This window comes from Suillus clintonianus, assembly GCF_016758775.1.
Source record: "Suillus clintonianus strain FC179 chromosome Unknown DEU56scaffold_47, whole genome shotgun sequence".
Lineage (NCBI taxonomy): Eukaryota > Fungi > Basidiomycota > Agaricomycetes > Boletales > Suillaceae > Suillus > Suillus clintonianus.
Window position 1 is genome coordinate 1 of NW_024539271.1, and position 12,637 is coordinate 12,637.

Below are 12,637 nucleotides of genomic sequence, written 5' to 3' on the forward strand. Positions count from 1 at the left end.
AGGATATGTAGTACTGTGTGGAGCTGTAGTGAGCTGTCCAGCAGGGACCAAGCTGTGGAGCTTGCATGCTGTACAGCTCTGTACAGCTCTGTACAGAACATTGTAGTTTACTGATGCATCCTTGAAGTTGTGGTAGTACCAGCCTGAGTGATGAAATTTCGATCAAGAGAGCTCTTGGATGGCGAACACACTGTATTGCAAATTGTCACATAGTATTGTACTTCTATCAAATACATCAAATGATCTGATCAATCTGAATCTTCGCATCAACAACGTGTCGCTGTGATCGCCATCATGTAAACTCCTTTGAGTGAGAATCGCCACCTCGATTCCCTTAGCTCTCCTCAAAGACTCGGACGGACATCACAGACCTTACTCTTCACGATGTCCGCCATCTCCCTCACAGTGACGTTGCCCATCTTCATGGTTATCATCCTGTCTGTCTTCCTCAACCTCATCATCGCCCTCCAGTGCATCCATGACACTCTTCATCTTCGCACATCTATCACTGCGTGCCTGGCGGCCACCGAAGCCACTGGATGAGGATGGGAACAACACCTTGTCCCATTGCCGAAAGACGTTAAGGACACTTGCCTTCCGGAGTCTCAGGCCGTTGAACAAATATTGCAAGTAGCCTTCGAAGTCCTCTTTCCATCTAATTCCACTCTGAGACCCTTGAACTGTTAGAAGCGTGTCAACAGAAGCGGCCCATCGCACCTGTCATCATCAGGAAGTATATATTTTGAATTTTCATGTGAACTCACCAGGACAGCACCGGCAGCGATCATCCCTGGTGTGGTATGATCGAGCCCCCATTTCACATCAAGAGTTTCGCTGTTACGGGATGCAACCGAACCCTCTCCTGCGCTCATTGAGACAACAGATGCTGGCCCTCGTATGACACCACTAATAACCTGCCATCATTTATCAATAAGTTTAACATGAAGGAGGCGAGTTATAAGCGCTCACCATCATGAGACTTTTGTTCAAAAAAACAGTGTGAATATCGTGCTTTCCTTGCCAGCTGCCGTGCAAAATCTCTGAATCCCAAGCATCATAGTACCACTCTCCCTTGTCATTTTTCTTCCAGCCAATGAGTGAACCAAACGTCTCTTTTCGATATGCTGCCGACTTAATCTGAGCCTCTGTACAGCCAAAAATCATTGCACCACATCGAGTGCGCACTCGTGTTGATATGTTTGACCTTTGAGATTGCATTCCAGCCTGGAACTATACATCAAATTAGTTGATCATGATAGCAAGCCTAACAGTTGAGGATAATTCACGAACCGCACGTCTAAACCAGTCACTACTGAGATCTCCGAGATATTTCTCTGGAACCACCTCCTGAATTTCTCGTAACTGGCCCTGAAGCATGGTTTCTGTATTTTCAAATCGCTCGAATTCGTGATAGTTGTCGTCGATGGGCGTTTCAAAGCTAGCTTTTGTATCTCCATGCAGCCAGAGCATGTGAGTAACGAGAAATTTACGGCCATAATATTCAACTGTCTTGATGGTTTCCTGGACCTCCGAACTTGTGAACTTGGGCCGTTTTCTTGGGCTTGAATCTGCATCTGTAGCTGTGGTGGCTAACTCATCAGCCTTACGACGACTTGCTTTGACTTTAGCCACCGCAGCGATTGCCCTGGACTGTGCCTTTCGGGCATTCTAGACTCAGAGAGGATAGTTCAAGATCAACGAACCCCCAGCAGTACTTTGAGTTGATCACTCACCCTGTATAGATCCTCGCGTGACATACCCAAGTCAATTTCAATCTCGGAAGTCAAGTCACCAGATGTAGTCTCAGATGGTGAATGTGAGTGAGGTTGTTCATCTTCTTCAGTGCGGGATGTAGCAGTTTGCACTCGGTGTTGTGACATTGTTGCAGTCTCCAAGTTTGCTATGGTCAAACTCATGTCACTCTGGGCGGAGCTCGCTACCAATCCACCTATTACGTTTTTGAGTAAGCAATACCAAGTCAGTACTAGTCAGTATTATTAGCCTCGCATTTCTTCATGACGTCAAAAACAACATGCCTTGCTGCGAGTATTGTCATCAATATCGCGATCCAAGAGGGTTTTCACGCCATTTTTCTGCATGCAAATCCAAGCATGAAGTTGTCGAATCTGCTGCTATAAGCCTCTATGCTGCCACGCAGCCACAGCAACATGCCATTGACACTACTAGTGAGGATCAACATCCTCAAAAGAAGATTCGAATAGAGCATCGACACACACCCTCTGCTCAGCCTGACAGTGAGTTGAGACTGTCGGATATTATTGGCCCATCGATGGACAATATAACCCGTTACTGTTGTAGTTCATGAAAATTCAGAGTGTCAGCCTATGCACATATCACCCCCACAAACACCCATGCCCACATCTAAGTCGAATCAGGCACTGCATATCAAAATCATACACCATCCGCATACAAACATTTCTGATCCCACTATCATCGCTCTCGAGTCTGATGCTGATGGTCAATTACCAGAGGAACCACCATCAGAATCTTCGGGACTGCACCTTCCTAAATCTACAGCTGAGTCGCTACCCTGGGCTCCGTTCCGAAATTTACAAGATTTCGAGTACACTGAGATTGCTGTGAGGAGTCGTTTAAGCAAAGCAAACATTGATGCTCAGCTTCAAGGCATGCATAATGGATGGGCAATAGGAAGCAGGATTACCTTGAGGAATCATAAAGACATGGAGCGGGTGCTGATGGCTGCTCGTGCATATGTTGTTCAAGTCAGTATGCTAATCTATGTCGAACTCTCAATTCACGCCACTTCAAAGTTCCAGGAAGGCACTGTCTCAGCTGAATATGATGAGCAAACATTCACCTTCAAGTTTCCATATCGTGACCCTTGGGAAGTCTATCAAAGCTGGATCACCGATCCAACACTGTCTCAAGAGATAAACTGGTACCCCGTTCGAAAGTATCTGTGTGAAGAAGGGAAGGATGTTGCTATTTATGACGACATTAATACAGGAACTCTTTGGTGGGAAATTCAGGTACACCCTCCCGATCATCGCGCTGAATAAAATTAATTATCGTGCACCTATGATTATGATCAGGACACCTTGCCGAATGTACATGGGCTACCCCATTGCTTCCTCCCTGCAATTTTTTGGCTCGACAAAGGCATGATAACAAAACGTGTCCGCAAGCACCCGATGCTCTTACGTCCTGCATTTCTTCCCCGAGCAATACGAAATGGCTCGGGCAATGGAGGAGGAATCCTCGTTGGTTATATGCCTGTGGTGAGGGACAACATAAGCTCTTGCTGTAACTCAAGTTTGCTAGCCATTACTCAGATACGTGATCCAAGCGACCCATCAGATCGTAACAGCGCAGGGAAAATTGCATTTGCATGCTTCAAGCGCGAGGTGTATCACAAAGTTCTCGCTGTCGTTTTTGGCTCTCTCCGCTCTCGTGGACGTTGCGGAGAGGCAATGAAATGCGGTGATCAAGTACAACGGGTGATATATCCTGGAATTCCAATTGCATCAGTTGATAGTGAGGAGAGCTGGGCATTAACATCGACTCGTGCAGGTCTTGCAGATTATCCGTGTCCGAAGTGTCTTGTCCATAACTGCAGTCAACATAATTTGGCCAGTGTGTTTGAGCCACGGACCGTCGAAGGCATGATGCAAGCTTACCATGACGCCATGGAGTGCCAAACCAAATCCGGGTCTGAGCGAATATTACAGCAGAACGGGCTTCACAAAAATGTTGTAGGTGTCTTTGATTAACATTTTGAATCAAGTCACGATAAGCTTGCGCAGAATTTTTTTTGGTCCCTCCCTCATTCGGACCCATACCGAGCAATTTCCTATGACAAACTACATGCCGATGATCTTGGCAAGTTCGGAAAGCATCTGTGGCGGCTGCTGCTCAGCATCCTAGAAGATTTGAACGTCAAGGGTCAACTTACCATCAAGTAAGTCCAAACAGTGAACATGTAGTATTTGGCGACTCACTGACACATGACTTGACTTTCATTACTCAGCATGCGTGGTGTTGACAGGTGGTCGAACCTCAAACATTTCCTGAATGTCACGACAATTGAGTATGCGGATGGCACAGCATTCTTCGATATTTTGAGAGTACGTATTTCATGAATGATGAGACTGTTGTTCACTCACATTACTATATATTTCTTTGCAGTGCCTTCTACCTTGCATAGTGCAACTTTTGCCTAAAAACTCGGTGCTCGTAAACTGTCTCCGTGCATATGCTCAAATTCGCACGATGATCCAGATGAGGTGCATGACTGAAGATCGTATCCAACGACTGCAAGGATATATCAAGACTTACATGGATTACTGTTCGGTATGTGGACTATTTGTTTCATGACTGCGGTCCCATTTCTGACTTAGTCTATGGCATTCAAAAGCGCGTCTCCACGCAGTACGAGAAAAACTTCGATTTCCTCAAACAACACTTGACCACTCATATCATCCCGGATATCAGGCAGAAGGGCACACTTGATAACTACGATACTCGTGTTGGTGAAGGTTTCCATCAAGAGGTTCAAGAGGCATACAAACAAACTAACTGTAAGAACACCGAACCTCAGGTGCACTTACTGCCCAGTCTGCCCTCATAAATACCGAAAACATGCTTATGGTTCATCAGATGGCTAGGATTGATGAAAATCTAGAAGCAGTAGCACGTATTCACATGCTTATAGACAATGCAAGCCAACACGAAAGCACGCTGGCGAAGATGATTGGATCCGACGAAGTTCAATCCGGTTTGAATGCAACCCAGACCCACAGCGCACTGGCAAGGTCCAACGAACACTGGATCCTTGGATCACCAGCTGCCGGGATCACAGATGCTAAGGGATTAGCAGATGAGCTTGTTGCTCGTGGATTTGTAAACGAGGCTACGGAGTTTCAGAACACTTTGTTTAATTTTCTGAGGAAGAATATCTCACCAGATTGTGTGGAGGACAGCCATCTCGAGGTATGTAAGTGTGGCTTTGAGTCTGAACTATAACTGACGGTGACCGCATTCTATGAGGTTCGAGTATTTCAATGTCTCTACTTGACATATCAATCCCTGGAGGATTGGAAGGAAGGACGAGACATTCTACGATGTAATCCTGACTTTCACAGTCACGCTCAATATGATTGCGCACTCATAAACACCGACTCCAAAATGCTATCGCCGGTACGACTGCGCATGCTTGTCAGGTGCATGACAAGCCGCGGCCCAGTCGACATCGCTCTTGTTCATTCTTACAAGCGAACACAGTGGAAGCCAAAGACAGTGTGGGAGGGTATGCATGTATTTGAGCAGGTACAAAGGTACGACTTGGTAATGATCAGATATCTTGTTCGAGGAGTCCACATGGTCAAAGCGTTTGGTACGAAGGATGGGCGTGAATATCTTAATGATACTATTGACGGAGACATGTTTCTGAGGGCAGGAAATTAATATTGACATGCTGTACTTAGCCGCCTAATTTTTTGGACGAGGCTGGTGCAGGAGCACAGGTGTTTACATGACGTGGTGAAGCCGCCAACCGTCGAGCTGACAGTCTCCTTGAAGGAGTGGCCTGACGAGCTGCGAGACACTGTAATGGACTAGCTTCATGAGCAATTTAAAGTGGGGAGGGGGCACATTTGTCCAAGGATCACTTAGAAGGGGTAATGGAAGGTCCTGGCTGCCGCGAGAGAATGAAGAGCGTATATCTCTTTGATGGCATGGGGTTGCAAGCCGGGACAGATGAGCCAGTGAAGGACGTGTACGAGCATTTGCGATAGCAGGAGCAACACGAGAGAAAGCACAGGCTGCAGCTATTGAGCAAGCTTAGGGTTAGGGTTAGAAGTTCACACCTGCAAGGTGCCATTGACAATTATGAGGGCGCCCAAAACAAGAACAAGGCAAGTATTCAGAGCAGGCAAATCTGCCTGCTCCGCGCTATTAGACTTGATGTGAGAGTACCATCTGGCAGAGTGCAGGTACTCCGACGGCTCGCGAGTCCGAATTTTTTTTGGGGGGGCAACCCGGAGAACTTGTACATCTCACAGTACTAGTACAACTTGCTACACCCGGACCATTGGCATCCGTGCTGGCTTCCAAGCCGCACTATATGTATTGCCTCCAGTCCGGAGCTGAACAAGTCGTACATTTGTACATAGATGTAGTACTAAATCAAATGAAGTTGAATTTTGGCCGGTCATACGAAATTGAACACTCACGTGACACATCAACATGAAATTGTGCGCACGACTGGCAAATGCCGGTCACGGCACGAGCTTCATATGCGCCTGGCACGACCTGATTTCTCCACGCACGAGCTTCATAGGCACCTGGTCAGCTCTGGCCAGATCGTCAGATTGCGCCAGCTTGCACCAGCTTATGCCAGGCCTGATACGGTATTTGGCATTTTTCCGACACACAAAGTATATCTGATCAGCAGAACATTGGGACTCGAATGGCATCATATATTCCTGTGCTTTCTGGCCAACCTCATCACGCGTTGAGTACTACTGGAACTCCTCGTCCCTCAAGACGGGTTCATCAAGTCATGTTCCATTTAAATTTGATCATTGAGGTGATGATGCGGAGTTCCGAGCCCAGTGTCACGGATAGGATGCTATATAGGATGGCACTATGACAATGATATTAATGTTTGATCCTGCGGAAGTTGTGCGGAAGCAATTCATATCGATGTCTAGCTAGCTGACTGTAGAGACACGAGTGCGTGCGTGAACGTCACTTCAATAAATCTTAATGGAACGAACGCCATAATGATCAGTGGTCAAATTGCAAAATCAGAGTTTACCTTGGACGATGTGTTGGTGTGAGGCGACCAAACGTCATAAACATTGACCCACATCCAACAGAACACAGGATGATACCATAGTTCATCAAGTCAATACCGTCGCACCGACTTCAGCACTCGGAACTTCACTTCTTCTGATCATATCTGGATGAATCTATTGGTGACAATTGATCATGGGCAAATAACACTAAGTTAACACTGAACAACTGTAGATTGGGGAGCTCAGAGCCTGGGCCAGGCTACGAACCGTTTCAATGTTGAAAGGACCGCTCAATTGCCGAGTAGGTGCGAGTTTTGCATGTATACTTTTGGGGGATAAGTTATAACACTGGGTTCCTCTCAAACAACCCTATAAATGGGGATGTAGGTGAGCCGAGTAACGTATGAAAAACGGGAGAAGAGCACATCAATGTACACATCCATCAGATTTTTCTGATTGGCAACGCTGGCACCGACATTCGAAGAACCAGCTGTCTTCTAGCTCCTGTCTGCGCTGCGTAATAGTTTGATCGTGATCGATATAGCTAATGCATAGCTCCTCCCCGGTTTCGACTGAGCGAGTTGTGGTGAAGTGCATGGTACGTCCGACACGAGCCTTTTTGACGTTTGGGTAACAGCCTTTATGGGCCGACGATTGAGTAAGAAGGTCTACCGAGAAATGGGTTCTTACTGTGATTAAAATAACTTGCGCCCACCCAAAGGCCCCATCCGAGCATTTCATCTTTGCTGTCTCCATCCCAAATGCCGAAAGCATTCCCCGTATCGCGCGCAAGGACGCCTCGTACCATAGAAGCATACGGTTTGAGATGCTGTGGAAGCGAATGACACAGAAAAGCGTATAAACGTAGATGCGCTGCGAAAATGTAAGGCCGCATGCGAACGTTCGAGAGCTCGCTGCTCTGGAGACCAAGAAATTCTGCCCAGGGATTTGAGGTGGAGATTATCGAAGAGACTGCAAGATTGGCGAGGCCGTGATCAAATACATATCGCTGGACAATGGCTGAAGCAACCAAGCGTGATATTTCGAGTTCCATATCTTCTAAATTCATCGTCGAGCAGTACGAAGAAAGACGAGCTCGAGAGGAGACAAATTCCTCGGCATCCGCCCACGCTTTATCGATCTGGTGTTGCGTGATTTGTGCAGTAGAACCGTTTGGCAATATCGGATCGTAACCAAGATGTCCGTCCTTGGGTTGCCTTCGAGTGGCCATCTTTGCCTTGGCAAGAAGAGCATTGACATCTGCTATCATGGGACCTGTCACACCACTTTCCCATGCGATCTTGCATCCATCTGTGCAAAACCAAGCAGACTCTGCAGTTTCCCTACGGCTTCTGATACTCCAAGTTCGTGGATCGCCAATATTTCGAGAATTACTTGCTGCGTAAGCGAAACACTGAGCACAGACCTCCCTGCGATAGTCTTTGCAAATCACATGCGCAAAAGGAGCTTCGCATGCAAAGATGATAGTCCCCGGGGCGATGGGCTGCATGGCAAAGAGAGAACGTCCCCCGTGCAGTGTGGTCCGCAAGTCGATGAGTGGCTGGGACATTTGAGATCGTTCTTGTTTCTGTGATTTTGTCGCGTTGATGATAGTTTGATACAGCCTAAACTAGTTCGCCGCTATTTCCTTGGGTATCCGTAGTAGTACCGCATCGAAGAGAAGTTCAAGAACGTTGAAAATTTGAAATGTTCAGCTGTCACGCGTCACGTCTAAGTTGTGACCTGATTTATGAACTTACGTAATGCTGCAATAAAGGGGCTCAAGGGCCACTCCGATGATTAATGTTCTTTGAATCATTGCTCCGTAGGGTATGTATATACCGTGTTTGTGGGCATGCGGCTGGCTACCCCAGGATACCAGGTCCCGTCACGACTCATTGATTCAAGCGACCTCACGCGTACTGCGTGCATCAATGTCAGGTCCGCACAGAAAATCCTGCCGCATGCGCCTCCTGCACTCGCGTCCCGGCTAGCCTGAGAGCCTCCGAACCACACTTCATAGGCACAGCTCAACCCCTTAAGGTCTTATGTTGGGCGGTTTACAACCTCCGAAAGTCGAAGCTCGACCTTTTGTGATGACTTTTTGAGATGACTGTAGTCTCACGGCGACCTGCAACATTAATTTTCGACTTTCATAGTCGAGTCCATCTCAGTCCTTGTTAAGGCTCGTAGTATTCTCTCCGACATTTCTAACCAATCTCCTCTCCAATCTCTCCACACCCTAGCGCTATACAACGTCTTCGGGTTATGGCTCTTTTAACCCTAACGCTCGCAGCACAATTCTCCTGTCATTATCTTCTACCTTTATCTCGTGCCATTATCTTGGTGCACCTGCCACGTCAATCATGATCATCTGAGGTATGATAATCTGGCCAGTAGTTTCGAATTCTGTTGAACCCCTTTGACTATGATGGCCAGATCTTTCGCATAGCTAATTAGCTTCTGATCCCCCCAGCACTTATAAAAACTTGAATGCGCAACCAATGGGTTCTCCCAATCCTTCTCTACCCTCCACCTATCAGTCATGCTACGGCTACCTGACTTGCACATTTTGGAACATAGGGAGCTCGTCCTCGCGGCCGCGGCTTGTCTTGGGCTAGGAGCTGTCATTCGCGCTTATCATACAACAGGAAGTAAACTTCCCATCCCACCTTCCCCTCCCTCTGCGGGGTTGTTGGGTTACGTCCTACCCACTCATAAGTAAGATTTTACATTTGACTTGTTGTTTTTTGACGTTCATTGTGTCGCACTGTTGATCAGGTCATATCTCACGGTAGAGAAATGGATTGAAGAGCTCGGTCCTGTGATCAGCTTTCGCTCAGGGACCAGGAGAATCGTGATTATTGGCCGTCACAAAGTTAGTCCCTTTAGCTGAAGCATCATGCCCAGGCTCAACTTTTTTTTTCCAGGCTGCGGTGGATATTCTAGAGAAGCAGGGCGGAGTGTCAAATGATCGTCCTTCCATGATTTCCACTGGAGACATGCTTAGCGGCGGACAGTCCATCGCCTTTTCACACGCTGGAGACAGGGTGCATCAGATGCGTAGGTTCGTAGTCCGAGCACCGCGTAAACATCCCCTATCTAACCTTTGCAATGTGGTGCAGAGCACTTCATTCGCATCTTGGACCAAGAGTAGTTGATCTGTATGAGCCCATACAGTTGTCCTACGCAAAGCATGCGGTCGTCGATATACTTGATGACCCATCCAAATTTCAGAACCATACGTTAACGTAAGCGCTTTCTTAGGCTCAGGGTTATAATAGTACACGACTTACGGGGATTTTGAAGTTTTATGGCATCGGTTGTTATGAGAGTTGCTTATGGGAAGACTGAGCGTACGTTTTCTGGTGATCCCGAACTCAAAGATGCTCGCCAGCGGTTAGAGGCATTGGGTAAATCCCAGCGTCCAGGTGCTTACCTGGTGGACTCGCTTCCATGGCTCAAACACATTCCTTGGTACGGCAAAGCCTTAAGACGGGAGTTTGAGAACGGCAAGAAGGTCTACCTCGCTCAGCTGAATCAAGTAAAACAACAAATCGTGCGTATTGCCTCAAGTACTGCCTTGCCAATATTTAAAGCGTTCCACAGCAAAGGAATGAGGATGTCAACCCTTCGTTCGCGAAATTTATGCTAGAAAATGAGCATAGCTATCAATTTACCGAGCTTGAGATGGCCTGGCTTGTCGGGGGCTTACTGCTGGCGATCCACTCAGTGAGGTGTCTTTTTATTTTGTTTCCGAACACCTGACTGATATCAGGTTTCAGACTTCTGTTGCATTATGCACGATTTTTATGTCAGCCGCATTGCACCCCGAGGAACAAGCTAAAGTCCAAGCCGAGCTTGATGCGGTCATCGGAAGGAACCGAGGTAGCTTAATTTCTATCGCAGTCTTATCGAGTTAATGATGTCTCCGCTAAAGTACCCACTTTCGAGGACGAAAATTCTCTTCCCCGTCTGCGCGCCTTCGTCTTGGAGTGTCAAAGATGGAGACCGAGTGCTCCCGAAGGTGAGTGTCTTCATTGTCTGTTTTGTACCTGAATTTTACAACATTCACACTGTAGGAATGCCTCACCGAACAACTAAAGACGTGATTTGGGCAAGTCATATTTGAACAATATTTGACCGCCGAATGATATTCTGATATCCACCCCCAGGAAAATTATTGCATTCCCGCCGGGACTACCGTGTTCGGCAACCACTGGTAAGCTTCATCCTCGAAGATACGATGGATCTAATAGGTATCTCGCAGGGCCATCTCTCGGGATCCGGATGTCTTCCCTGACCCTGAGGCATTCAAACCTGAGCGCTGGCTGAACGACCAAGGCGAACTGAGGACCGACCTCAAATTCTATACCTTCGGCTTCGGTCGGCGGTAAGCTCCCTCTCTCTCTTAAAATATATTTTCTTAAATTGTCCGTGTTTCTAGTGTGTGCCCTGCCCAACATCTTGTGCCCAGGTAAAGAAATCTTCCATGCACAACATGATCTTCTGAGCTTATTTCGATCGGTACAGATCCATGTTTATACATACGCTCTTTATTCTTTGGGCCTTCCAGATAAATCTGGATCGTACGAAGCCGGTGCATGACATGGTATATATGAACGGTGTGGTGCCAGATGTCCAACCATATGCCGTTCAGTTTGAGACCAGGGTCCCGGAACAGACGCTGAGGCGCATGGTGCAGGATTCTGAGGTCGCGTGAGGGCCGTAGAGTCCCATTAAAGTTTTGCCTTTTATCTTCAACGTATTCAATTATGCAAGTTTCTTTCCGTCGTTGTTTATCTCTTTCTTTGTGACGTTCCAAACCTTATGATGCTTGATGCGTCGGGGAAGTGATCCATGTTAGACAGTATGTACAGTAAGTGTAGATTGCCCGAACTATGTATCCATCTTCCTTGAAATTCAAGTTTATCCTCGATGATGCTTTATGCTGTACATGGAGGGGCAAAGGCTTTGTTTCGTATGTATATCCGCTAGTGCGCCGGGTATACAACCACCCGGAAGGCTGTAGGAGATGTGGAATTTCGTCATGGGGGGCATCTCGATGGTCAGCTGCCGCAGACAAGGCCATAGCGGTAGCGATTCTTGTCATAAGATTCCAGTGCGAGCTGTTCGGCAATCTTCCGGACGTCGTGGTCAAACACCACTTCTGTCACATGAGGGAGCGCATAAAATATAGAGGGCAGCGAGTGACTACCATGGACTGCGAGGTTATGTACTAGATTCGGTGCGGAAATGGGCTGGAGGATGCCACATCTGTCTCTGCGTCCCCCACAGAAAAGCTGAATACATTCAGATCTGCAAAGACTAAAAAAGTCACACACTTACCGTGCCATGTGTGGGGCTGACACTGATGTAGCGATGTGTCTGCTTCGAGTTTTCTTTTTTTTTCCGTTTTATTGTCTTTTGGGGTCGGAGACCCTATTGTTGGACATAGCCTTATTCAAGTGTGTGGGGCTTCTGCTTCGAGTTGTGCCTGTCAAGCGCTCGCTACAACGTTTGCTTGTAGTGAAGAACTTGTGAACAGAGCACTACATATTTAAGACATACTAAGCCATAGATTCCAGTCAGTGGTGGCCAGGTCCGGTCCTGAGCGCTGAGCCATGGTTCGAGCTCGAACCTTGACCAAAGTCCGGTTCAAAGTTCGGGCAACAGGGGGAACCGAACCGTTGGTCCAGGCCACGGTTCAAAGAGTTGCAGAATCGCAGAACCCGTCTATTCAATATATGATGAGAGTTCCAGGCGCGTTCATGTCTGTTGTGAATTAGTCATAATGTTGCATTTAAATTCTGCACAGATACAGGGGTGTTGTGTATACACGCACCCATAGATTGTGT

The 12,637-nt window shown here is 47.2% G+C and overlaps 4 protein-coding genes across 4 annotated transcripts; 2 read left to right on the top strand and 2 right to left on the bottom strand.

The window, feature by feature from the left end:
- Window positions 1-372: 372 nt before the first annotated feature.
- Window positions 373-1,880, bottom strand: DEU56DRAFT_757041 (uncharacterized protein; the record flags this gene model as incomplete). Its single annotated transcript, XM_041350088.1, has 5 exons — window positions 373-717; window positions 765-914; window positions 970-1,230; window positions 1,291-1,668; window positions 1,734-1,880. The coding sequence occupies 5 exons, from the start codon at window positions 1,878-1,880 to the stop codon at window positions 373-375; spliced, it is 1,281 nt and encodes a 426-aa protein (XP_041207231.1).
- A 152-nt stretch (window positions 1,881-2,032) lies between these two features.
- DEU56DRAFT_871896 (uncharacterized protein) lies at window positions 2,033-5,445 on the top strand (the record flags this gene model as incomplete). The annotated part of the gene is made up of 11 exons (XM_041355741.1): window positions 2,033-2,255; window positions 2,491-2,744; window positions 2,793-3,011; window positions 3,075-3,260; window positions 3,315-3,734; window positions 3,786-3,940; window positions 4,010-4,106; window positions 4,168-4,332; window positions 4,397-4,579; window positions 4,639-4,971; window positions 5,029-5,445. 11 exons carry the CDS (start codon window positions 2,033-2,035, stop codon window positions 5,443-5,445), a joined length of 2,652 nt encoding a protein of 883 aa, XP_041207232.1.
- A 1,500-nt stretch (window positions 5,446-6,945) lies between these two features.
- Window positions 6,946-8,484, bottom strand: DEU56DRAFT_810236 (SET domain-containing protein). The gene is made up of 2 exons (XM_041353502.1): window positions 7,470-8,484; window positions 6,946-7,417 (listed from the first exon to the last, which is right to left on the bottom strand). Exons 1-2 carry the CDS (start codon window positions 8,347-8,349, stop codon window positions 7,206-7,208), a joined length of 1,092 nt encoding a protein of 363 aa, XP_041207233.1. The 5' UTR covers window positions 8,350-8,484; the 3' UTR covers window positions 6,946-7,205.
- Window positions 8,485-9,019: 535 nt separating this feature from the next.
- On the top strand, window positions 9,020-11,591 carry DEU56DRAFT_413981 (cytochrome P450). Its single transcript, XM_041346108.1, has 14 exons — window positions 9,020-9,158; window positions 9,219-9,500; window positions 9,561-9,657; window positions 9,710-9,846; window positions 9,905-10,030; window positions 10,089-10,338; window positions 10,389-10,511; window positions 10,565-10,667; window positions 10,720-10,806; window positions 10,862-10,896; window positions 10,955-11,001; window positions 11,050-11,172; window positions 11,227-11,256; window positions 11,313-11,591. Exons 2-14 carry the CDS (start codon window positions 9,325-9,327, stop codon window positions 11,500-11,502), a joined length of 1,524 nt encoding a protein of 507 aa, XP_041207234.1. The 5' UTR covers window positions 9,020-9,158; window positions 9,219-9,324; the 3' UTR covers window positions 11,503-11,591.
- The last annotated feature ends 1,046 nt before the right edge of the window (window positions 11,592-12,637 follow it).